This window comes from Strix uralensis, chromosome 8 (genome assembly GCF_047716275.1).
Source record: "Strix uralensis isolate ZFMK-TIS-50842 chromosome 8, bStrUra1, whole genome shotgun sequence".
Classification (NCBI taxonomy): Eukaryota; Metazoa; Chordata; class Aves; order Strigiformes; family Strigidae; genus Strix; species Strix uralensis.
The window spans coordinates 27,967,023-27,993,523 of NC_133979.1; the positions used below are offsets into that span (position 1 = coordinate 27,967,023).

Here is a 26,501-nt window from a genome sequence, read left to right on the forward strand (position 1 = left end):
CACATGAATATGGAAGAGACACTGGTGTAGGAGAGGCTTAGTGACAGCAGTCGGTTTAAGAGTGTGACAATTTGGACTTGGATAGGTCAGTGGTGGGACCTACCATTCACTGCGCTTCCAAAGACCCAGCACTTTTCCTTGGTTGCTGAAGGTATCTTCCAACCCCTCCTCCCAAGCCGGTACAAACATAAGCCAGTGCAACACAAGGGAGTGAAGTCAGCTACTGCACGCTGAAAAATGGCATCCATATTAAAGGACACACAAGGGATCCTTCAAAGACAGGGCAGCACAGGATATTCTCTCTACTTGCCTGGACTCACTCCCAGAGTCATCTCTGGGGCTGCTCCAAGAAAGCATTTAAGTTGCTGGAAACTGCAGGGCTGGCACCCCCAAGTGGTTACGGAGCTCTTCGCGCAGCCCGAACAGCTCCTCTCGAGTCTCATCCATAGTTCATCCACCGTTAACAGAAGTGCATTGTCCCAGGCACACGGGTTTCAGAGCACCCCCACACCCAGGCAGAGCACGGCTGAGGCATCAGCTCCAAATCCCACTGCAGAGGGGTTGAAATTTGGGCACAGATTTTTCAAAGTGATCTCTTCAGATTTCATTTTGCAACAGGAAGGAATCCCTATGAGACCTTTCCCTCACAGAGACAAATCAAGTGTTACAAAACCTTCCTGCAGTCAGCAATGTTTCTTATGTACATAGGGTTAACCTTACAGATTGGTGGAGGCAAAGTAAAACTGCCAAAGGTCTTTGGTGCAGTCCTGGACTGCTGCATGCAGCCTGGAGGGTTTCTATCCAGTAAGCTTGGTGCCCTTCCTACGTAGCATATCCTTCAGAAATGGCTGTCCCCTCCTGCCCCAAGTTACAGATAGGAAAACGTGAGCAGCAGTATAGGATACACTGACAACATCTGCTAAGTTGCGCAGCTACTCACAGCCACAGAGTAAATCTTACTACTCCCGAGCAGCAAATGAGACCAAACATTGAGGCCACTTTGCTTATCCCAGTAAGAAGTGGATGTAGAAACGAAAGTCCTTAAATGTCAGTGGGTTTCATTGCTAACCCCCAGGGATTTCACTCTGCCACAAGCCAGCGTCATGCCCCCCCCATCAGCAAGATGCATGAGCCACCCCGCACAAAAGGCTCATTCAGAGCCCCAGCGTTGCATCTGCTGCCGCGTTCAAAAGGAGGAGGGAGAGTCACAGTCTGAAGTGCTAGGAACCTTTAAACTGTGTATGAGGGGAATCAGACTGTGAATGACTCTTGCCCCGTACGACATAACGGCACTGGCAGCGCAGGGACGCACCGCGGTCACGCAAACACTTGAGAGCGGAACGCAGCTCTGGGATGTGAGGAAGGAGCACAGAGGCGTGCGCGCCAGCCAGATGGCACCCGAGCAAGGGTCCTGGCAGCTGTTTCAGAAGAGACAAAAAGCAGATGTTTCACAAAAGCTCACTTTCCAGGTTTATTAAGTAAAGTTAACTGAATTGTTTTCATTTTGTGGGGATTCCTTTCCGTCTAACCTGGTGGGTTAGCAGAGTTGCACAGAATCACGGTTGGACTGTGATAACCCAAATACAACTTTGGCTCATCTCACCGCTGACACATATGGAATGACTTGGGGGTTATTACATGCTGTGTCTGCTTGAGGCAGGTACATGTACAGATCAGCACAAGTTGCAAATGATAGTTTACATCCTTTCAAAACAGAGCAGGGCATTCAGCAAACGCACTGCTATGAGAAGACATATGAAAAAGAAATTATACAGACTTGCAAATACATAAGAAGTTCAAGAGATGCAAGAAACCTCAAACACAAGAAATGTCAAAGGGGAAAAAAACACTTAAATTTCAGACACAATGTGTTCAAATGAAAACTCAGCTGTAATTTAAATTCCCTTCAAAATGGGAAACATACAGTAACGCAATTAAAGAGAAACCAGGTCTCGCCCTGGGAGAGATGTGTCCAAAAACACTGATGCACAAACAGGTTCAGAGTTCTAAGCAAAATGTCCCTGGGCATTGGTGTACTTGACTCTTGGAGCCAGAGCAAAGCAATTCATTACACTTGCTGGACTGCTGGGCCTACTGCTGGATCTTGGTGGTATAACAGCACATAGGATTCCAGAGAGAAGGCAGCACGCAAACTGCTGGTTACTGGGAGAAATGCACCGGGCCAGATCTCCCAGGGATTGACTAGAGTAAGGACACCTAATTCTGGTAGCCTGGCCTCCACTGCACACGTTAGTGTAATGTTCTGCAAGGTTCTTCAGTTCTTAGCTCACTCCTTTCTCAGCCTGAGTTGTTTCTGTCTTGTGCATGAGCACAACTGGCCGTGCAAAATGATCCAAAAAACATAAGGGACAGGACCAAAGAAAACTGGCTGAACCTGGGGCTGGCTTCCAGCTCCTATTTCCAAATATCAGTTAAAGGTTGGAAATTTATCTACAAAAGAAATAATATAAATGAAATAAAAAATGGCACCGTCCACAAAATAAAAAAAAAAAAAAAAGAAAAATCTTACAACACAGCCTTGTAAAAATGGCTTTGCAACGAGAGCTCAGTCACAAAATGAAGGGTTCTAGCTCTTCGTACATCAGAAGAGGAAACAAAGCTAAAAAGTACTAGTCCACATTCTCTTAATAAGTTAAACTTACTTTCCCTCCCCGTCTACAAAAGGGGTAGAAGCAAAGGGGAAAAGAGGCTACCAAAAATTAAAAAAAAAAAAAAGAAAAAAGAAAAAAGAAAAAGAAAAAAAAGAAAGGAGAGAGAAGGAGAGAGCGCGAGAGAGAGAGAGAGAGAGCAGTCTGTGGTCAGAGGCTCAGAGTAGGGCTGAGTTCCTTTTAAGGGTTTAAAAGATGCAAAACAGTTCCTCAAAAGTTCCCTCTCTTCAACAGTTAGTTCAACGCTGTAGCCATAGAAACTCAAGTATATATTGGAGTAGAGATTCTTTCAGGCAGATCCACTGTCATCTGGAGAGCTGCTCGGCGTGTGTTAATCCTCGATGATTATGGGTTCATCATTCATGGGCTGGCGTAGCTGCACTGCCTGGATGGGCCGGAGGATAATAGGCTTGTAAGGGCGTCTGGCGGCTCGCTTGGCTTCGGAGGAGGAAAGCAGCTTGCGGATTTTCCTGCAGACAGTAAGGAAGAAAGGAACCGATTACAGAGACTGGATGCTAAGGCGCTGTAGGCTTCTCGATTTCTCCAAGTGAAACCAGGCCTGCACACGCAGAGGCTGCTTGCTAAGGGGATAGGCTGACGCTGTTTATTTCAGCAATGTTTTCCCCAGGGAACTTTTGTTTTCTGATTTATAAACCAAACAATGAAGAGGAAATTGCATTCTCTGTTCAGAATCCTTCTCCTGCAGAGCAGAAGGCATTCTGGTCCAGCCTCATAGGACCAGGGTCTACTGCTATAAATATAACACGTGAAATAGTCATGACAAGCAGTTTCCATACCACTAATTTATTTTGATGCATGCAGACACATCAGTTGGACATGCTGCAGGCAGCTTTGTGGGAATTTACAGAGCCAAGTTACAACCAAACCTCTTCTGGCAATGCTGGTGACTTCCCCGCCTTCTAATCCATCTCTCACAGAGCTCTCTGACATTCCCCAGCCCCGAGCAGGTGCACACAGCTGCCTCTTCAAAAGAAACCCGTCACAGCACAAGCCAGCAACATTTGGTCTCCCACAGAGCTACGCCTCAAGGCTGAGCTGCTGCAGGGGAGCTCTGTGACAGCCACTAACCAGTGAACCAATACTGCAGCCTTCCCCCCCCGCACTGGGGACCACTAACAGGGTGTCTCTCCCTCTCTTATTTCTCCCACACTGCATGGGCCCAACCCAGAAACGGGTAATATTCATGTCTTGCATTTGTTAAGAGTTTCCCTGTATGTTACAAGACTAGCAACAAGTTTTATCAGATGCAGGAAGCAATTTGCCATACGGAGAGAAAGTAAAAGACAGAGAGAATGGAGAAGGGATGCACCAAAGTTTTAAAATTAGCAAAATAAGGTAGGAAGAAACAATACAGAATAATTACTTGTTTCTTTTTGTCAATACCAGGCTTAGAGCTAAAGGAAGTATCCTAAAAAAAACCAAAAAAACCAACCAAACCAAGTAAACCAGCAACAATGAAAAATGTACTATGTAACTAAAATGAGGAATTAATTTCCAGAGGATGTTGTGGTGGTCAAAGGCATATAGAGATTAGAAAGGGAAGTGATAAATATTCACAAGAGTCCACCAGTACCCACTATACACAGCCTTAAGCTCAGGAACTGGGGTAACAAGCAGGGTCTGATAAGGAAGCACTGCCCACCCTTAGAGACTCATAACTTCATGATTTTTTGACTTACCATGACAGACACGATACTGCACTAGAGGAAGGGCAGCCACATGGCTTTACAATCCACAACTCAACCGTCTATCACCCAAAAGTAACTTTTACATTTTTGGTTAGTCAACATTGCTGGGGCCAAGAAACCCTTTTTTTTTCGGGTGTGTTGGTTTTTTGGTTGATTGGGTGTTTTGGGTTTCTTTGTTGTTTGTTTTTGGTTTTGTTTTGTTTGGGTTTTTTTAAATGGAAGAGATAAAGTCTTACTGAGCTGATGTCTTATCACTCTTATGATTTCTGCATTTGAGAAGTGCTGGTTGCTGAAGAAACTGGTCAAAATACTTTTGCTGCCTAAAATTTACTCTTACAACAACTTCAGCTGAAGACTTTGAATCAGTTCTGGTCACATTTTGGTCATCTCTTCACCTGCTTTTTTTGCCCACTGAGCAGAACAAGCCTGCTACATAGCGCTTACACACAGAGACACATCTTTTGTTTGCTCAGAGTCCCCATTTCTCCAGCGCCTTCTAAAGCTGAAAGGCCACAGGGTGGGGAGAGGAAAGAACAGGGTGGAAAAGTGGTGGTGGGAAGAAAAAAATTAAATCTTGATGTGATGATTTTTCCAAGACTTGTTTAGCTGAAGTTTGTCTACTTTTAGCCAGCAGAGCTTCACACTATCTGCATGTGCTCAATTAGACATGCTGCCATCAGAAACATGTCTCGTAGCAGTTCTAGATTCTGATCAGGTCACTCGCTGCCTCCACTTGCATAAATTATAAATGCCAAGTTCCTTACTGTGAGGCTTGAATTCAAAAACTTATTCCTTTCAATTGACCAACTTTTCAAACTGCTCCCTCAAAGCTCCTCAGTTTTCTAGCACTGTTCTCAACAGTGCTACATAAAAAGGGGAGGAGAGGGGGTGTAAAACTTTAGGAAAACCTACTTTCTCTGACTGAAAACACAGCCTGACCCTCAGCTGGAGGATGATATGCAGATATTGCTGCTAGATTGATTGCTATGGAGCCAACACAAAGCACAGATTGTTTCAGAGCTCACAAACAAGTCTTACATTCTTGACACTGGAATGCAGCAGATGGTTCAGGGAAAAGTTAGAGGTGAAACGCCCGACAGAAAACCCGTGCCGCTTACAATGCTACATCGCTCAGGCTTCCCTGCTTTTCAGCACGCTGCCAAACATCTCCTTTCAGCACTCATCAGTCAGCTAAGCAGCAAGGCTGTCAGACAAAGGCGGCTGTTCTTCTTTTTTTTCTTTTTTTTTTTTTTTTTCTTTTTTTAATGGAAGAGATAAGGTCTTACTCAGCTGATGTCTATCACTGCACTACAATTTCTGTGTTAGTGATGTGCTGGCTGCCGTGGGACTGATCTTTCCTGACTCGGTCAGTGGTTCTGTACGAGCAGATGATTCTCTGACTTTACAGTAAATTGTTCTCACAACCAACATCACACTTGATGAATATTCTCACTGTTCTGTACAGATCAAAGGGCAGGACCTTGTAGTAGTACTGAGACATTACTACCATGAACCTGCAGTATTTCTTGTGGGTCAGACGATAAAGATGTCAAGAAGTGTTTTGTAGATGCAGGTTTATGAAATAAGCCTTGAGCACCTAAGGATTGAACTAGAGGCTGTATACCCTGCACATGAATTTGCCAGAGCTGCAGGTCTGTAACAGGATCCTAGTACCTCTTTACTAGAGCAAGATGACAACAGGAGTAAGGAAAACTGCTTCCCCTGAAAATTAAATACTTCTCTCACTTTAGCTTCAATTATATACGGGATCCCACTGCTTACTTTCACAGCATCTTGCAGGAACAGAAAAGGAGAAGGGAAAGACAAGGTAAAGATATGAGCTGGTGTGAAAGGCACGGTTACATTAAAGGTGACCATAGGAACAAGTCTGACAAGGAAATAAATTTTGTGTTTCTTCTGAATTCTAATGGGGGGGTTTCCTGCACTGAAATCTGATGAGCCAATAGATCAGTGGTTAGTAACTTGAACGTTACCAGTCTCGGCTTGTCTACGAAGCCCATCTTTGATACTAGGCCCACAGAACAGTCACTTGACACTTGAAATGCTCTGCAGGCTAAGGAGGAGGTTGGGGATGTCAGGACTCTGACTATGCACTTCACATTGAACAAGTGAATACTCAGAGTAGTGCCAAATTTAGTAGTACCAGAAGAGACGAAGTACTTAAAACTCCTGACCTCCTTGGTCACTTGTAAAGGCTCAGACATCCAGTAATTCCCATGTCCCCTCTCTGCTAGGTACTGGAGGGAAAGGTAAGTGCTTCTCTGCCTGTTAGGGCACTGATACTGAAAGTGTTGATAACTCCAGGCTTTAGACACAGACAAAGGCCTGAGCACCTCTGCTTGCAGAGAGAGCTGAAAAGCAGGGCTTTGCTCTGACCTTGTTTGAGGTTACTCAGGAGAAAGGCATCAAGTTCTTGGGAGGAAACCACACAAGCTATGTCTCCACCTTTCTCACCACACCCAGGAACAGTCCTCTCCTTCCTAGGAATAACAAAGTGGTGGGAACATGCACACAAAAGCTTTGCTTTGGGGATCAGGCCACAAAGCTTCTACCACTCTGTCAGTAGACTGTAAACAGAGTTTAAGGTGAAACTCATGCAAGGAAAGTTTCTTTTACTATTTTTATCCTGTGGGCAGACTAATAATAAGAAGGACTAGCAGAAGCAGTACCACCAAAGGGGGAACATGGACACTACAGGGCTAAATCTCACCGCTACTGGTGGCAAATATAAACCACCAAAGAAACAAGGCAAATCAGCCCCCAGAAACTGTCACTTGCAGACACACAAGGAGATGTTCTGAGAGGTAGTAATACAAGAGACTCCAGCATGCAAGAGGGGATGCAGAGCTCTATGTATAGGAGGCTCTGTTCCTCTGCATCACCTGTGCTCCAGAAGGCCCCTATCCTGTTAATGAGGCACTGCAGCGGGACCTCCAAAGGCATTTATGGGTCTGCACCAGGTAGACTTCCTACCTCAGTCCTCCTGCCCTTATTGCCCATCTCTTACAGGAACTGCTCTGGAAGAAGAAGAATCTGCTTTCTCTGGAATGCAAGTGCACGACTAGGCACATCAGATATGATTAGGTATATCGCAGCCTTTCTCCACCTTGCACCAGCAGTGGTCTCTGCATTCAGCCTGCAGCAACAGATCTGCTGAAGAGATCCCTGTCTAACCACAAAATCAGCTGCAGCACCCATGAGGAACACAAACCAAAAGATCTCCCCCGCCCTTAAATCCTCTGAAAGACCAAGTCTCCTACCTGGTTTCTTCAGTGGCCATGTAAAAAACATCATCTGGTGCATCAATCCAGTTCATCCTCCTCCTTTTCACTGGAGGCATGGATCCACCACGAATTAATCGGACTTTTGTTGGGTATGATTTCCCATTGAGCAGCAAGTTTCGGCTTGGTCCCTAACGTGATACATAAAAAAGTACAATTATGGACTGCAACAAACCTGCAGCAGCATGTGATAAGCACTCAAAGGAAAAGAGAATTTAAGTTTTCATATCAGTTGTTAAGAGTTTATGGCAAATATCTCCCCTCTTGCCCGTGACTGAACACAGAATTGACATAAAAGCAATTGTCCACAAGCAGTAGAAGTTAGGCACCTTCAATATAAAATAGGACAGCAATACTCCAGCGACAGGACAAATAATAAATGGAAGGCATTACCAATAATCTGTTGCTTGTGTCTGAAAGAGGACATCTAGTTTGAAAGATTGAGCATAAGACTTAGATTTCAGCTACTACTGTAAATCTAGAGCAACTCTATTGATTTCAGGGAAGGAAATCTAGCTACACAGCAAATCAAAAATAAAAATAAGAATTTAAGTCATTCTGGAGTACCAAACTTACCCATATCCTTTTTGTTCTAGGGAGGTTAATATTTAACGAGGATAGTATATAATCAAATCTATTGTTGAAAACATATCTAGTACTACAAAGCTTAGCAGCTTTCATCATAAAATCCTTTTAGCATTTAACACCTAAACATCTAAATATAAATTATAGATTTCCCATATATAACACACTTGCTTTACGAATCAACACAGGTATTATTTTCCAGACCCACAGTAACCTCCTTGCACTCAACTGGAAAAACATGAGCTGTTATTAAGAGAGGTGCAGATGAAAGGGAGCAAAGTATTAAGCTTCTCAAATGCAGCTGTCCTTGATCATCTGAAGTCCAGTTCTGCTGCCCCTCTTCCTGCTGATTAGCACATTGAGAAATCCCACTGAAATCAGTAACACTGGACAGTCAGGCAAGATGCAAAATAAAGGCCCAGAAAATTTGATATGCATAAATTAAAGCTGGTCAGAAAATGCTCCAGTAGAAATTTAATTCTGGTATTTCACAGGCCATCGTCCGAGGTCAGACCATCTCCCTAGATGCACCAAGGCTTCCCCTTCCACCCACGAAATGGGAAACTGAGCGTGTTCACGAGGGATGTCTGGCCTGGGAGATCCACTTCAAAAGGAAAGGTGGGGACATGAGGTATTCAAGTCCTTAAGTGTCAGCTTATGGCAAAAGCTTAACCAAATTTTAACACTGACTTAGAAAGGGAAGACTTCAGTCTGTCAACCAAGGGAAAAAACCAACAAAACCCTGCATCTATTTCATTTTTATCTGAAAACAAAAACTGATAGATGACTTTTTTTTTTGACCAGCCTTAATCAACTGTGCTAGCAAGATCTACTTCCTGTAGAAGATGAGGCCTTTAGAGCTAAACAAACAAAATCCCACCTTTTAAAATCCTAATCTCTTTAAAGCTGTTGTTTACAAGTGCAATAACAATTTAATTCCTTAAGTTGCCCACCTCCATGTCACACAAGACAAATTCGGCACCACAGCAGACCACTGAAATACTTCAAGAATTGCTTTTATATTTGAGTTTTATTAAGGAAAAGGCTTCAAATAAAAAGCTTTTCTGTTTTTTTTGGTTTATGGTTTTGGGTTTTTTTAACCCCCTCCAGATTTCTCCAAGAAAATACTTTCATTAGTGCTGCAAAGGATGTTTTCTCTGCACATGCTACATACACAGGAGAACACTGGAGAAAGTTCTTGGAAATACCTAGAAGGGGCACCCGCCTGTGCTTCCAAGGTTGCCTTTTCTCTACCTGCACAGAGCAATCTGTTTCAAATGGTACATCCTGAAATGTGAACCTTTAATTTTCAAGTTCAGTAGTAAACTTTATCAAGCAATGAGAAATCAAGGCAGTTCAGGGGTTTCACCCTAAAAATGTGTTAGGTCATCACAGATTTCTCCCACTGCACTGAGTTGGTTTATTCAGCAGACACAAACAAGTAGCCAGTCTCCTCAGTGACAAGAAATGAAGCTGAATTCATGGAGGAATACAATTTACCACTTCAGATCAGATGCTCAAGTAACAAACCAAATGAATGCTTCGTTATTACAAGCAGACTAGCATGCTCAAGTTATAGCCTACCCTCATCATACTGCACACTATCCGAGAACATTATTAGATTCAATAATGCTTGTGATCACCATTCAGTGACCATCAGTCATACCTGCTGCTGACTGACCCATGTCAGAGTGACTCTAGTGACGCTAATACATTGTGGCAGTTCACCTAATGAGGCAAGCTCCACTTTATCAACACCAGAAGATCATTTCTGGGAAAAAAAATTTATGCTTTAAGTTCTCTCCCATAAGCCATGCATAAGGGGGGAAAATGATGCACAGCCTTTGCACTGGCCCCTTCACACCAAGGTGAGTTCCATAAGAAAGCATTCTGCCAGAGACGCATCAATCAGACTGGCTATTTGCTTCTGCCCTTTGATAAAACTCAGCATAATGGATGAAAGGCTACAAATAATTTTTACTCAAAAAAAAGAACATAAAGGACAAGCATTCTCAGCAGACAACTTGCACACCAACTTCCTAAAAAAATAATAAAAAATAAACTGTTTTCCACACAAACCCTTCCATCATTTAAACCTTCCTCCTTCAGGGAAACGTTCCACCTAGAAACACATCCCAGAACTTTGCTATAAACAGCCACTCAGTTTCTGTATGAGCAGAAACAAAATGTTCCATTCAAAATAGATTCTCATTTATATATACATAGATAGATATATAGATAGATTTGAGGTTTAAATTGTATTTAACCACTTGGATGTTTCATATGCCCCAAAATATTTTTTTTTAAAAAACTTTTCAATTAATTGGGAAGTATGACCAGCTGCAAACAGCAAAGACGGAAGTGAAACACTACGGTTTAATGGGGTGTTCTATCTAGTGTGGGTTAATAATTCTTCTTTTCCCTGTTTTGGTTAAATGAACATTCTCTTACCATTTGTCTGGTTTGTCCGTGGTTAGGCAGACCTAACAAACAGGAAAGAGAATAGAGCTGGTAAGACCATTGCTTTTCCAAGACAGAAAAAAGTACAAAATCAAAACACACGCAGCTATGATTGTAACTGTGTTGTTTTGCTAAAACAAGAGTTGTCTACCAAACTAACTTCTCCCCTCCTAGAAAGGTAACTGAGAAAAGAGCTTCCTTAACAACATGGTTTGAAGAGCAGAGGCCCCAAGTTGAAAATACGTTTGATTCACCCAGTCTTTTCTCCATTTACTCACACCTTTCTTCAAACTACCGCTAAAAGTACACCTCCTCTTTCAGATCTGAGCTTTCCTCAAATCTTGGGAAAAATCTGGCGTTCTGTTTTAGCTCTGAAGGAATTTACTGACATCAAGAAGGAGAAAGTGGAAGGTATTATACACTGTCAAGAGAGCAACAAATAAAATCTTCCTATCATCCTTGGATTCCCAGGGAACTCTTCAGCTCAGACGTTAGCTACAAACTTTTAGCAAACCGACTGCTGAACCTACCACAAGTAAATACTTCCATAGGCGCAGCTCCTTCAGTCACAAAGCACAGCGACTTCAGCTATCACACAAAGCCCTTGCCCAGTAGCACAAAAGCACCAAGCACAACGGCTTGATTTTACTAGCTTATTTGCTGTACTATCAGATACCCTATCATGCTGCCATAGCGCACGGACTGAACTGTACTTTACATATATAAGACCTTGTAAGTCACACAAAGGTCTTGGGATATAAGAGAATGACATGTTGCTATAAGGCAGCAGGGTGTGGCACGGAATGGACTGGGAGACCTAATAAGCCTTTTTGTTAGCACCTTTTAGTTTTCCAAGATGCATGCTCCCAGAAAACACCATTTCATTCACATCAGTGTGCCAAGCCACCTTTCTCAGCTCCTTCTGAGCTGAGAACCAAAATGTCAGTACATCAAATGCAACAGGTACTACAGGACAGGCATCAGCAAATGCTGTCGCTGGCTGCAGAAGTTATCAGTATGAATTCTGCTTTCACATTTATAGCAAGCTTCCCAGCTTGACTTCTGAAACTTCCCACTGCTAGCGAGCTAAACTGAGATGAAATAGCAAAGCTTTCTGAAGAATCCAGCAAAATGAACTTTTATAGCTCACGGTCCATATGCCCACAGATTCCTTGAGGTTCTCCTTGGTAAAACCAAACACAATGTACTCACAGTAAGTATGCCATGAAACACATGGCACAGCAATGTATCAGGAGGGAGGAAGGCGGAACAGGGGACATTTTCTGAGCCTTGAGTACCACGACGCCACATTAAAACGAACAGTTTATATTGAGTGTATTTTCCATTCTGCATAGATGTATGCTGTTAGCTGCTTCAAACATGAAGACACATAGTTTCAATTTTTGCAGCATTTCTGTGCCTAAGTATCCACAGAGATGAAGAAATAGTTGCCAGAAAGATCTCCATCAAATCTGTAGAACAGATGTACCAGGCACCAAGTAACAACCTTTGGATGTTGACAAAGGCAATGTAGGCACCAGATAATCATTCCTTTTTACACGGGAGCAGCAATCGCATCCAAAACACAGCTGTGAGCAGCCGTTTGAGATGGGATGGACAAAGAGCTCCACGGATGCTGGGAAACAGCACAGCCAGCAGGATGCAACCTGAATCTGTTGGCTTCAGAGCTAAGCTCTAGCTCTTGTTTTTCTTCCCCCTTCCATAACAGAAAGATAACATTTTCTCCATTCATAGGAGCTCCAAGAGATGTAAATCAACTGATGCTAGTCCCTGGATTGAAGCCACACATTTCATTTTAACCACTCTTCAGATCAGCTCTTTTCTTGTACCAAGAACATTCTTGATGCCAGAAAGACTAGCCTACAGGAGCAGCTGATACATGGCTGCTGCAGTGACTATTGCTGGATGTATAACAAGACAGTAAACAAGCACCAGAATTAACCCAGAATATTCCACGGTGAGAAGAGATGTTGAGACTGATACAAACTGAGCAAAGGCTGAGCAGAACTGCCACTTACTCTGAGCCCCAAAGTTTCAGTGCCCTCAAACAGCAAAGAAGCAGTGCTAACAACAGGGACACACCTCACCACCTAAGCTGCAATTTCTAGGATAAACTGCCCGTGACAACTTTTTGTTCCAGTAAAATAAGACACAAAACAAAGTTAATTTCAAAACAATTTATACTCTTGCTATCACAGTAATAAGGTATCAATTTGCATATTACTCTTAGCTCTCTGTGAATTTTCCCTTTAGTCACACTTTGATAACTGGAGTTTGAAAGAATGAAAACAGACACTAAAAAGACTAGCTTCAGTCTGCAATTAAAAAAAATCACAGTACAAGCATATGCAGCTGAAGCACTGCTATTAAATGAGCAACTTTTACCTACAACAGTCACCGAAGAAATGCAGAGAGACATCATAACATCTGTAACCCATTGCAGAACAGCTGTCAAGTCAACAGGATGCATCTGTACTAGAAACAATGGATTCTCACCTAAAAGTTTTTGGTGACCTTTGTGCAAGAGATGCAGTCTGTGAGACAAGCACCTCTAAGGATTAAACCTACCCTCTATCTCTGGGTAAGGAGTGGCACAGACAAGTAACTCACCATATGAAACTTAGTCCTCCCCAAGGTGCACACTCCATTTTCACAGATCAAGGTTTGAGAGAGACTTCCCTCACACATGCATCCACAAGCAGGTTAAAAATGTATAACAGCATATGAATATAAACCAGAAGCAAAATACAACAGGGTTCTGGCAGCTCCTCTTCAGGAAAAAAACCCTGCCTTTATTTTATGGAGGGATGTCTAGAGAAGCCACAGCATAGAAAGTGTGACTATTCCTTTCGATGATATCTATAAGGTCCAACTGCTTGGATTCACATAGCTCCACATCAGAAACAACACTAACCTCCTCCAAACTAGATTAAAAAAACAAACAAAGAAGGAGGTGTTTTCAGGATTGACCAAACCTTTAAAACCACAAAGTATAAAGGTCTACAGTCATGAAGGTCTTCCACTCCTTTGCAGTCAAAGTGATTGAAATATACTCTGAAAACTCAAGATTAAATGGTTTTTTCCGTATCACTTTTCTAAACCCAAAGCCCTAGAAAATCTCCTGCCATTCAATCCCTCCTGTCAGTCTCTTCTATACACTGAAATAAAGAGGAAGTCCCAGAGGATAAAATGAAGACAAGGTAAACCAAAGGTGTATCTGCAGATAAGCATAAATGTCCTTTACCACAGAGGATTCTACATTGTTACTGAAATGGCAATAAAACACCTAATCACAGCACAGAGATTAATTAACACCCCCAGAGCATGCCTTCACTCCCTACAATTTAGTGACAAAGACCTCAGAACTGTTCCTCAAGCATAAACACAATCACAGAGATTTTGGCTCAAAACCAGTCACAGCAGGTTACTATGTCCTAATGATCCTTTCATTCCCAAAGTATCAAAGCTGCAGATGAATATGCTTTCACCCAGAGAAACACAGGTGGGGAATGACTATCACAAACAGCAAGTAAGTCTCTTACTACTTTTACTTTGCAGCTTTGTTTCCTCTTTTGGGGATGGGGGAACCACATCTCAGTCAACCAACCCGTTTCTTTTCCAACAACCTCGTATCGTTTGAATCTAATGCTTTCAGATTTGTTAGAAAAAAAAACAAACCAAAACAAAACACACTTTAAAATGAGAGAATACCTAAACTTCCAGCAGCAACTAGCGCACCACCCCAGGAGCATGCTGCGGGAGTAGGGAATAGTTGGCACCTGATGACACAGAGTGGAGTGGGGGAATCACATTTCCCAATGGGAAGCAAACCAGCACATCTGGTCCCACTGGAAGCCCGAGAGTAGACATGCATGCTCTTTGCTGATCCAGTCCCATCCCCTGCAAGCCCAGCAACAGGACCTCAGTATCTGAACAGCAGCATTCAAAAATTACTCCCACTGCTCAAATCCAGCCTGCTTTTTGCCAACTCCACACAATACAAAACTTCCATTTTGAGAAAGAGGAGCCTAAACCCTCAGCAGCGTGCTCAACACAGACTGGAGTGCAAGGATATTTCCATGAAGCTACTACCGTAAGCATCAAGAAGCTGCAGAATAAGCACCAACCATGGCCACTTTTCTACTTGGGTAGAAACCTTCCAGTGCTTTTCCATGCCTGAACATACACACATTGCCTGTATATTTACAGCCTGTATATTTACATGTACAGGTGTACAAATATTTATATTTGTATAAATACAAACATTTCACAGTTTGGCACAACAAGTCTGTACAGAGCTGATCCTACTACCAAGGAGGAAGAGTAGCCCAGCTTCCAGCCACTGGACATAACTTGGAGTTATTAAATTTATATTTACTCAGACTTACTAAATCCAATCTTCAGCATATCCACCACACACAAAAACACGGGTCCTTTAGCTCATGTTAACATAATTTATCTTTTTTTTTTTTTTAAATCCATTGAGACATCAAGCAATTAGTCACAGATGGCATTTTGCTTTTAACTTCTGTTTACCAAAGAGAAGTATCATGCAGAACATGCAATATGCAGTAACATTCATAAACACATCTTCGGTCACAATGAATGTAGAGAATTTAACACACATTTCCACAACCAGCAAGTTTACTATACTAAAATACATTGCTTTCAAAAATCCATACACTCTTCATATGCATTTTCCTTTTCCAAAAGTAATCCTCCTCCTGGGATTCCATCCTTCCCAGCAGTAACAAAAACATCAACAGTACCACATTTGTGAGCAAGCTAGAAAAAAAATACAAAAATTCATGCATGAATGAGGCTTGATGAACAAGGATTTCACTTCCAAGTTACTGGTTCACTTGAAGTAGTCTGTGTGTTGACATATACACACATACAGTTTCTGTAAGCTTTTAAGAATGCTTTAGCACCCCTCTCTTTCTTAAACTGCCAAGAGTGTGCTACTACTGTGAGCAGATTGAGTGTCCACCTTCTAATGATCGAAGGCTATAAAGGTGCATGTGCAACAAGCAGAACAGAGCGTAAGTGGTACCAAACACCACCTAGGCTAACATTTTCTTAAATTTGTGTTGTACATAAAAACAATGTTAAAATTGCAATTTACTTACCTAAGTAAGTTCCTACCAAGATTGGCAAAGGAAAAGGAAAAAAAAGATTTAAGATTAAAAAAAGGAAAGATTCACATAGTACAGAATACAGTAGCCCAGCCCCATGCAACAAATACAGAAACAGACTGTTTTGGTGGTAATGAAACACAGAAGTGATCACAGTTCTCTGTTGGACAGATAAACCCCAAGACATTAAACAAACAGTAACTCCAAATGAGAGATTCCACAAAGAGCAGTTTTCATTTTGGATGAGTTAGTGGTTCGTTACCCACCTCCTTCCACTAACCCCTGCACATTAACTGCATTGGATTTGGATGGTACTTCCTAAAATGCCTGGTCTAACAGTTCGTATTTATTTGCTTCACAGTACCTCACAGATGATGTGTTTGTTCATGCAAAGCTGTACCTTCTGCTAATAGTACTTCAAGGACCCTACTAATACTTTCTGGGCAGTGACATCCAACTACAATGACTCAGTAGCCACCCTTGGACAAGTATGTTGACAATGGAGAGCTGCTCTCTATCTTGGTGTTGAGCCAATCAATACTATCTTCCCGCATTCCTAAAACAGCATTTCTCTATATTCTCTCTGACTGTAACACACTTTTTAAGTGGTTAAAGACAGAGGCAACAAAACCATGTACCTCACTACTTTAGGATCTGCTGATCCAAGCTATGTATACTAGAAACCGCTGAATTGTTCACTCTTCTTAGAATTGGGAGTGTTACACATGATATATATATATATGTGTGTGTGTATATGTATGATATGTATCACACATGTAGATTCCACAATTTGTAATTCAGGCTTTGTACTATCCGCCCTTGCATTGTCATACGTTCATTTCCTCTTGTATTAATTACACCTGCTCCCTACCATTGCCTTGGGACATGCACCCTCTCTCGCTCACTCACTCAACATTTGCATCTTACTCCATGCCATCCCTTGTAAATGAAATGGTTTTCACTAGCTGATCCATAGAGCGTGATGCCTATCCCCTGATTTCATTTCCAAATATTTCTCCGTAACAGCACCAAAAGAAACTAATCACAGTATCACGGCTAAGCTGAAGGCAAGTGAAAAAAGTTTCACTTAACATCTGAATACAAAATCCTAAATACAATTCCCAAAAATAACCTGTACTTCTGGCATATAATCTAAAGCAAGGAAGTTGCACAGGCACACAGTTCTTGGGGTCTCCAAAAAGCATTTCAAGCAACTTGTCATTCTTCCCAGCTGTGCTGCTGCTGGCAAGAAACAGTCATTCCCTTAGGAAACACTGAACATTTTCTCTCTTGACACTAGTCAGCATTACTCTGGTCTGGATATCAACAGCTAAAGCCAGGACTTTTCCTTAGTACCCCATGTATCATGTTATTCACTAAAGGACCAATACTCCCTGCTTTTTATAGTCACTCCTGGATGGGAAGATTTCCTTAGGCTGGTTATCCTCAACTTCAGAAGGGCAGCCAAAGCCACTGCTGATAAAGGCAGATTTTTAATGCAACTTACGCATACAGCTAAATCCAAATTTTCTGCAAGGTCTAAGTCAGACAGAAAAAACCTTTGAGATAAGTCTGGTCACCTACACAGGTGATGCTAGAGAACTTCCTTATATTCCCACCTCGATAGCTGTTTTTATCAAGAACAGTATTTCCCCTTTCATGCTCATCTCTTGGAAATTAAACTAATGCCACGTTAGGCTGATGAATGCTTCCAGTTCTAGGAGTTCATTCACGTTTCTCTAAAAGGATGTGAGAAACAGTGTACCAGAACACCTAAATTAGACTGACGTTCCATTTTGGTTTAGAAATCCCCAGTAGCAGAAGCAAGGTATTCCAACAGTTAACCAACCTCACTCAAAAATTTGCAGCTTGTTTCCAGCCAAAGTTTTTCTGCTGTACCTTCTGGCTACTGCAGCTCATTATTCCATTCCCGGCTAAACTAAAAAGCCCTCTATTATTACACTTCTGCTGCTCCTGTCAGCAGAGACAAACATCTACAACTTCCACTTTGATAAAAGCATTTTCCATTATACAGTGTGTTTTCCAGTCCCTTCACCGTTTTCATGGCTCTTCTATAAACCCTCTCCAATTTTCAGCATTCGATCCGCTACCATTTTATCAATGCAAGTTTGTTGCTGGGAAAAGCCTTCCCTTTATTTCAGCTACTCATTCATGTTCTCTCTCTTTCTGCCAATTTTAGAGTGCATGTGATGACCCTGAAAAACAAATTTGATTAGATGAAAGCTAACATGGTGTAAAAGAGAGGGGAAAAAAAATAAAAATCTAACAATGGTGCGTCCCTTCCCCCAGTAGGAATTTGCATAGACAAGTATCACATAGACCTGGGTATTACGGGATAGCTGTAAGGAAAAAAGTAAACAGGGTGCGGAGCATAAAACATCTTCTCTCTCTCTCTCTCTAGAGGAAGTTTCACGGAAAATATCATCAGTCAAGCTCCAGAACATTAATGAAAAACAATAAACTAATAAATTTTTAACATCTCACTGTATTCGACAGCTTATGAGACTCCATGTACTTTTCATGCTCCAAAAATAGGATGCTGTAGCAATTTGTCCATGCTAATCTAATGTTGAAGGAGAGCTGGGAAGGGCACTGTATGCCTAACAATGCCTCCAATGTGATTTAAAGAGGAGGAAAACAAAATAGATCAAAGAACAACACCATTGTTTTAAAACAGAGTGGAGGTAGTTAGGACAGATGAGATTAAGAATATTTTCCTGTTCTTAGAATTCAAGCACCAGTTGAAACTCTAGATGCCTGGCCAGACAAATCATATTCAAAGCTTGAAAAAGTTCAGCTCTCTAGGGTTAAGCACGGATGAGTAAGAAAAAGAAAAGTTACTTAGCTGGAGTTACAGTAGCAAAAGAAAAAACAAACAAACAAACAATGAAATTCCGAAGGAAAAATCTGAAGTACTCTTTTTAAGTTCAGCAATTTACAACATTTTCATAATTAGTTTTATCTAGTTCTGGCTGCAGCCCACTAACAACAGTCTCCTTTCCTTGCCCTCCTTGATTTCTCACTGCCAAGGTTCCCCCTGTCCCAGCCTTTCCTTACTTCCCATTACTACCTCTCTTCAGAGTTCCACCTGATCAGCTGGCATCTTCCCACAGACTAGGGGATCTTCCACCTCCAACCCTTCTACCCTCAGTCATCATTTGGGCACATTCACGAACGGTGTTTCCATCTACCCAGGAACGTTCAGCAAGTTACTTCACTGATAAACTTTTCTGAGGGCTGAATTCTAACCACTGACCACCCATCATCCTAAATACCACGGGGTGGTAGAGACTCAGATGAAAATCTTCCAGGAGTGCTGCCTGAAGGAACACCCAAAAACCTACACGAACAGTTCAATTTTCAGCAATGTTAAACAGCCTAATTCTAAATGAAGGCAGCAGGAGCCACGGGAATTTAAATGTCTTAGAAACCTGACCACCAATACACATGTATAAACATGGATCTTGCTTTACACTATGCACAAATGCAAGCTGTTACTTGGCTCATTCTCTGCAAAGCAATTCCTTGATTTTATATTGCTTTACAATCTGGCCATGAGGAAAGCCTTACAGACTCATCACACGCGATCAGCTCAGCAACCAGCCATAATTTACAGTATACATACTTCTCCCATGCGTTTGGAGGTACTACTCCAACACCAAAAGGCTTTTATCACCAGCAAAGAGACTTCAGCTAAAGTCCACCATAACAGCTATCCACTGTCACATGTCAGAGACTTTGACACAGCGACCTGTCCAAACCGTAAGGTATCTTCCAGGTGCCACCAACACGGCACATCAGCAGGAGGCAGAAAAACCCCTGGATAAGTCACACAACACTGTGGTAGGTTAACATCTCCTTGAAAACTATTTCAACACAGGTGGACAAAGTGTCTTCCTGCACCTAAATTTGTCTAGAAAGAGTATTTTCAGCCTCTGTGCAGTCTTAACACCATTTTTTCTGTGCAGTACACTCCTACAATGACCTAAACCAGCCAGTATGCCACCATGCATCACTAAGGGGAAAGGAGAAACAAAAACAACAGAGAAACCCCCATAATTTCCCCTAGTACCTATAGGAGCTACATAAATGAAGAATCTGATTGGTTATAACAATTCAGTTTTACTCTCAGTAATCTTTTTCTTCTGTTTTACGTCAGTTATAATCCAAAAATCAGTCATTCTGGATAGATGGGTTGGTTTCAGTCCTTTCATACTAAACTCACTGGCTCCTATATTCTGGTCACAAGGCTTCACCACTCTCATTGCCATTCACCCCTTCTTCACAACGGTTCCAACTTGTGCTCTTCCTCTTCTCTCACCTCCTCCTCTCCCTTCCCATCAGCAGCCCCCCCCCAAACTAGTAAGCCTGCATGACTCCATCCAGAGGCAAGAAGAAGTCTCAACACTATGTTCCCAATTCTGGCATGGCACAGGAAACAGGCGTTAGCTGTGCCCAGAGCGAGCAAAGCTTACAACTCACATGTAAGGCAACTGGGAACCAGTGCTAAGTGTCACTGGCACACAAACTGGCTCCAGGACAAAAATAGATCCACTGAACTTCCACCATCTGTTTCCCTGTTCCAAGTTCTTTAAACTTTGTCTCCTTGCAGGTGGTTTCCTTCCCTCTCTGTCTTGGCAAAGCTTCCAGCAACCCAGGGTCAGAAAATATTCCAGATGTTCAAACTGCAGCGTGGCAAACATCTTTCATTCACAAATAAATCTCAACCAACAAGTTTAAGCTGAACCACTCACAGAACTATCCAGTTAACACTCACTACCCCAGCAGACAGACAGATTCTGGGACTGAATCGTACTCTGCTACCTAGGAGTTACAGGAACAAATACTACTCCAAGTATTTCAGTGGCTGGCTGAGAACAGACTGAGCAGGTAAAGCAGCAGGCGCTTTGGTGAGAGCCAGCCCCTGCACAACTACACACATATGATTCAGAGAAACACGTATTCTGAGAAGCCTGAATAGGTACTTCACCAAAATCTTCTTTTTGCAAACTGCTCCAGCAACAGTTATGACTGAAATGTATCTAATCAAATATACTTACTAGCAGACAGACATTTTAAAACACTAAAGTATCCTCCATTTCCTGTAAGTCAATGGTCTCAGGTTAACAAGTCTGGTGCTCTAAGCAGAGAGCACCTTCCTGACGGAAGGATCAGTTCTTCTTTTAGTTCTTTCCTTTGGGCCATAACACCTCAGAGCTTCAGAAGTGTGTCATTTGCTGAGTGACTCAGCAGTCCCCTTGCTGAGGAGGACATTTAGCAGGGAGCAGCAGGCATGCCCATAAGCAGATAGTCACTAGGAGCTGTGGAAATTCAGTGAGCTACTCCGCATCTACATCCCTCATTAGTGGACAAGGCTTCCGAGGGAGCCAAACTGACCAAGGTAGCAGGGTTTTGTTATTCCTCCCGAAACAAAAAAGTTAAAAAGCACATTAAAAACTCAGCAACGCAATATCAAGGTATAAATTCCCAAAGAGAGCAAGACAGTAGAATGATCACTGTCCTCATTCTATTTTCCACATGCACTTATACATGCATGCATGTAAATATTGATAACAGTCATCCACTGCCTCAGCCATTAAACACAAAGCTTAACATCAGGGCATGCAGTGTCAGCCATTAACACATCAACTTAAGTTTTCAGGTTTGCCTGCCTGACGATGACATCTGTATATCCTAACTATTCAAAATTTGTCTGTTCTGTTGAACTTGGTTAAGTGACATCATATGTATGTTTCCTGCATTATCACAAACTAAAGCTTCTGAGGTCTATTCAGTAGTCAGATAGTCAGATTAATTTTTAACCTCTGGAAATTTCGAAAACCATTTCTACTGCAAGTAGAGAACCTGCAGACAGTCTCTCACCAGTGAGACTGTCCACTCACAGTGGAAAATACAGAGGCTTGAACTTGGGACTCAATGAGCATACTGTCTTCTGTTTCTTTTGGTTGAAGTGTATTTAAAATAGTTCAGGACGCATGAACCTTTGATTTCTTAAAAGTCAAACAGTGAAACAACACCTAGTTTCAAACCAACCATCACAGCTCTCAGCAGTTTCACAAAACTGCTAGAAAACTGTTCTGTCAACTTTAGGAATTAGTAATCAATTGTGAACATAGCACTTCATGTCTTCAGTACAGTTGTACAACTTGTCGTCTGCATGTGAAAAGCCTGGAAGGTGAGCAGCATAACCATGGGTGGAAATGGTTACCCAAGGAACACTTAGACATTACACAGAAGGTGCACACAGACTCATTAGCCACAAAGCACAGACAAGCCAGCAGATGAAACTAAAAAAATCACTCTCCTAGCATAAGCTGAGCGCAGCTTCAAGGTCTTACCCCTGCTAGGCATCAACAGGCGCTTCTTCATGTTGCCTGACAGAGCACAAGTGAACAGAAAAGAGAAAAACATCACATCAGCAACCTGAACAGCAGCAGTTTAAAAAGTTCTTAATGTTAAAACACAAACAATAAGATATTAAATGTTTGCAATTATATTTCAGATAAGCCACATATAAAGTTAAAATTAAAGGTAAAAAATGAGAGGATTCTCTGTATCTCCCTCCCTGCTCAGAGTCACCGTTAAACCAGCTGTTCCTTTCTCCTGTTAAGGACAGCTACCCTCCATGTTCTCACTCCTGTTAAGACCATTCGAACAGACCCTTTTATCCTCATTTGAGAAAATGACTGCACTTTCTCTTCCTCGACACTCTCAGGCAAGAGCAACTCTTCAGAACAGAGCCCTGGAGTCCGTGCCAGGAACATCCTGCATCTATCTCCCACTTCAAACACCTTCCCCTTGCCTTTTATTCTTGAGGAGATAAAGTCCAAACTCCACTGCACAGAGGTGCTCAGTGACAGGGCCAACAAAATCAAATGCTCTGGTTCTGCACAAGGCAGGAGCAGGTTTATGTCACGCCAGATCTGGCTCGTCTGCCTCCCTCAGCTAAGCAGCAGCCTGCCTTTCTCAATGGCATGCAGTCTCTAGTAGCTTTGCTGAAAGCCAGGTGATCCGCATGTTACAAAGCCACCTGGGAACTGCACAGCTACTACCTACAGGTTAAAAAGCTATAAACCTCAAAAGAAAAAGGAAACATCACTGGAAAAAGCTATTAAGGTTTTCTTCATACTACTCATTTAAAAATTGAAGGGAAGTTTCTCCTTCACTATCCCATTTGCAAGGTTGGTCAAGCTAGACAGAGTTCCACTAGCACAGCAGCTTTATATGCATGCACCACCCAGGCAGTACACATGGTGCGTGTCACCCAGAAGGAGAAATGGGACAAGTGACTTTTACAAAAGGGAAAAATAAGCCTCCCTCAAGAATAAGAAACCTGAAATTTATATAAAGGACTATAGTTTCAAATAATCTCCTTGTATCAATAAAAGGACAGAAGAAAAAGCCTATAGAGACAATATACATTTTGCAGAAAAATACTTACCATCCATTCCATTGTGTTGTTCATAACTTCTTTTTCCCAGGATAGTTGGGGACCCATTATTTATGACAGGTGTAAACTTAGCAGGAGTCAGATTGTTGAGAGAACTGGACAAGCTCTTTGCAGGATCTGGTTTCGGAGGACATGGATGAGACTCTGTTGTAAAACAGCAAGGTGGGGTTTTTTATTAGTGAAGATACTGGAATTATAAATCTGAAAACAACCTGCAAACTTCTAAGGTGACTATACCTCCCCTTACATACAAACTGTCTCAGTCAATAATTTTGACTGGAGATTGCTATTTATATAAAGCATTTTAAGTATATTTACGAATACACCTCTACTGAAGATGTTAAAACCAATGTCGTAATATTATACTAAAATAAAAGCTGCTAACAAAAGCATGTTGTATTTATTTCCAAAACACTATTCTCCAACAATTTAGAATGATTTTGGGGGTGCTCTATATTAAAAGCCATCTTTGAGCAGTCATGCAACACCCCTAAACTCTTTACAGTTACAGCTTTGCCAGTTTGGCAAGGTTTGTAAAAAATACAATTTCTAAACTGGCCAAACGAGTGAAGATTCAAAGCACCACCATAAAGAACACAGGGAGTCTGAATTCAAACTTTTGGCCAAGGCTGAGATCAAGCACACAGTGTTCAACTGAAAAGATTGTGAGAAAGTTACAAGCAACAGCAAATGAGTTTTTCTCACACCCAAAGAGCCGAGTAACATAAAACTTAAAGCACACTGAGCACAACACCTCCAAAAATACCTTCTTGCCAGTCTATCAGCCTCCCTCCATTTCCTTCACTCCCTTCTCCCAGCTCAGCAGTCAAATGGAGACCCTGACACAGAGCTAAATCTCAGAATCTACCGCTACATTCTGTACAACTATTAAAAGCAGGATTTTATCCAGCAGCAAAACTTCTCCCTTTATTGGCTTTCTCTGGTTGCACTATGCGTATCCAAAGGTTTCTCCATCTGTGTATCTCATTAGTACACAGTAGAAGTACAACACTCAACAGAGAAGCAGTAAATATTTAATAAACCCTGAGCCTTACAATATTTCATCAACAAAAATGTTCAAAGAAACATAAAATCAACTCCAGTGTTCCTTATCAGAGTAAAAAGGCAATCAATTTCCTTGTTAATCTGGAAGCCTTCAAAGTACCACTGTCCAAGCTAGCTTTCTGTGGTTAGACTCACGTTAGATGGCTGTAATAACCTGAGACATGTCTTCAGGGTATCTCTAGCAACTGGCAACACTAGGGAAACTGATTTTGCATGCATCTGTAGTCAGAGCTGGCATGTCATGTAGCATCACTTTAGATGCTTCCAGCACCTAAAACTTACACCAAGGTCCTAGAAAAGAGCTACTTGGTACTCCTCCATAATCAATCAGCTGATGAGGCCCAAGTCCTCAAGAAAACCATAACAAAAAAACGCCCAAAATAAGAAGAAAGGAAAGAACGGAAGTATAGTCTTCCTTGTCCAGCTCCAGCATAGAATGGCCAGCAACTGATTCACAAGCTGTGGGACACAGTGCTGTCCTAAACCCAAGAGGCTTCTTGGAGGATCCAACTCTAGGAACTGCCTCCAGACAGCCCAAAAATTGCAACAGTGGACTGACCAATTGTTCCCAAAACATTACGCTTGTGCCTCCATTAGCAGATGGTAACTTGTCTCCGTATACATGGGAAGCCACAGCAAACACATCCCCCTCCCTTCTCTTGAAAAAGTTTCTGACAGAGCTCTGTGAGCCCAGAGTGGACTGCTGAGCCACTCGGTCTGTCAAATTAAGCAGGAAAGGGAAAACAGACAAGTGCATGGGAAGGTTTTCATGTTTTGTTTTTCAATCCAGAACCAGCATCTAAATCCAGAACCAAATGGAAAAAGAAATGGTTAGCAGAAATAGCCAGTACGGCTTTTTGTTTGGTTGAGGTTTTTTGTGTTTGGTGGTGTTTGTTTTCTTTAATACCTAAATACCGGAGTACTGCTTCTAAAGGCTTTCGAACCACTTGCTTTAATAGCAGTGGGTTTTCTGATGCCTCAGGTAAACGTGCTGTGCCTGCAAAACAAAGAAAAATAATTAGAGGGTAAAGATATTTAGATATTATAGCAAAACTAAATTAATAACTCAAGTGTCCTGAAAAAGCTTTCCAATTAAAAGAAATTTTACAGGTTGCAAGCATGTCTTGGCAATAGGACACAAATGCAGGAGGATGCTAAATATAATAGCAAGCATTAATATTTTAAAACAAACAACTCATGAATTTTCAAAGTTATTTGGCCTACAATCAGTTAGAACACTCTACAAGTATAGCTAGATTTTGTGCAACCATGCAAGAGAGCATCTCAAGAAGCTGCAGCTCAAACTTTGTAGGAAAGGAATCTCAATGGGCTCCTTTGCAAGGAGGTCCCAGCTGCATCACCACTCACATTCTGCTTTGATTGCTGCGCTGTTAATAGGCAGATAGGGGTGTCTTGCAGCATGCCAAGGGCGCAAGATATCTCGACATAAACGTCTGGCAATTCTTGTCAGTTTTGTTGTATGGAGATAGAAAGCTTGTCGTGTCTTCATAGCAAACTTGGGACTCCCACTGTTTCGTACTGGCACACCATGAGGACTCTAAAAAGAAAGAAAAATAAATAGGGTTTCTAAAAAATAATTATTAGAAAGTATAGAGTTAAAGAAGAGATAGAATATAAAATCACTTTCAACTACTGATTCACAGACATAAGAACAGAAACAGTGTTACAAATGAGAATATTTCAGCCCAGCTATTCCCCATTTCCCAAATCCTACCCATGAACATTTAGAATTTTATTCCAAAATATCTCAAAAGATAAAACAAAGGTAAATACTTTCTCTTCACAGGGAAGTATATATTTCTGTGTTGCCCAAATTTTAAAGCAGAGGTCCAAAAGCCAGAACTGGAGAAGCCACCTGATCCTATCACGTAATTTAGTGCTCATATGGAGTCAACAGACTTTGGGTGCTTAGATATACAACGCAAACTTCTTACAACAAATCACTTGTAAAAGGGAAAGAAAAATCAGAAAGTAGCTGTATGGCTAAAATATACATCACAAACTCACTTCCCAAAACAAACTTACAGCATGCAAGAATGCTT

The 26,501-nt window shown here is 41.8% G+C and overlaps 1 protein-coding gene across 4 annotated transcripts in view; it reads right to left on the reverse strand.

Annotated features, from left to right (window-relative positions):
* Window positions 1-1,458: 1,458 nt before the first annotated feature.
* Window positions 1,459-26,501, reverse strand: part of MTA1 (metastasis associated 1) — an 86,865-nt gene continuing 61,822 nt past the window's right edge. For 2 of the 4 annotated variants that reach the window (XM_074876809.1, XM_074876807.1), the window contains exons 14-20: window positions 25,807-25,996; window positions 25,346-25,435; window positions 23,365-23,517; window positions 22,262-22,297; window positions 10,717-10,748; window positions 7,660-7,811; window positions 1,459-3,139 (exon numbers count right to left, since the gene is read on the reverse strand). In XM_074876809.1, the coding sequence (XP_074732910.1) occupies window positions 3,001-3,139; window positions 7,660-7,811; window positions 10,717-10,748; window positions 22,262-22,297; window positions 23,365-23,517; window positions 25,346-25,435; window positions 25,807-25,996 (792 nt within the window). In that variant the 3' untranslated portion in view covers window positions 1,459-3,000. Of the gene's footprint in view, window positions 3,140-7,659; window positions 7,812-10,716; window positions 10,749-22,261; window positions 22,298-23,364; window positions 23,518-25,345; window positions 25,436-25,806; window positions 25,997-26,501 lie in introns of those variants that run through there. The other 2 variants (XM_074876810.1, XM_074876811.1) reach the window with 2 other exon arrangements.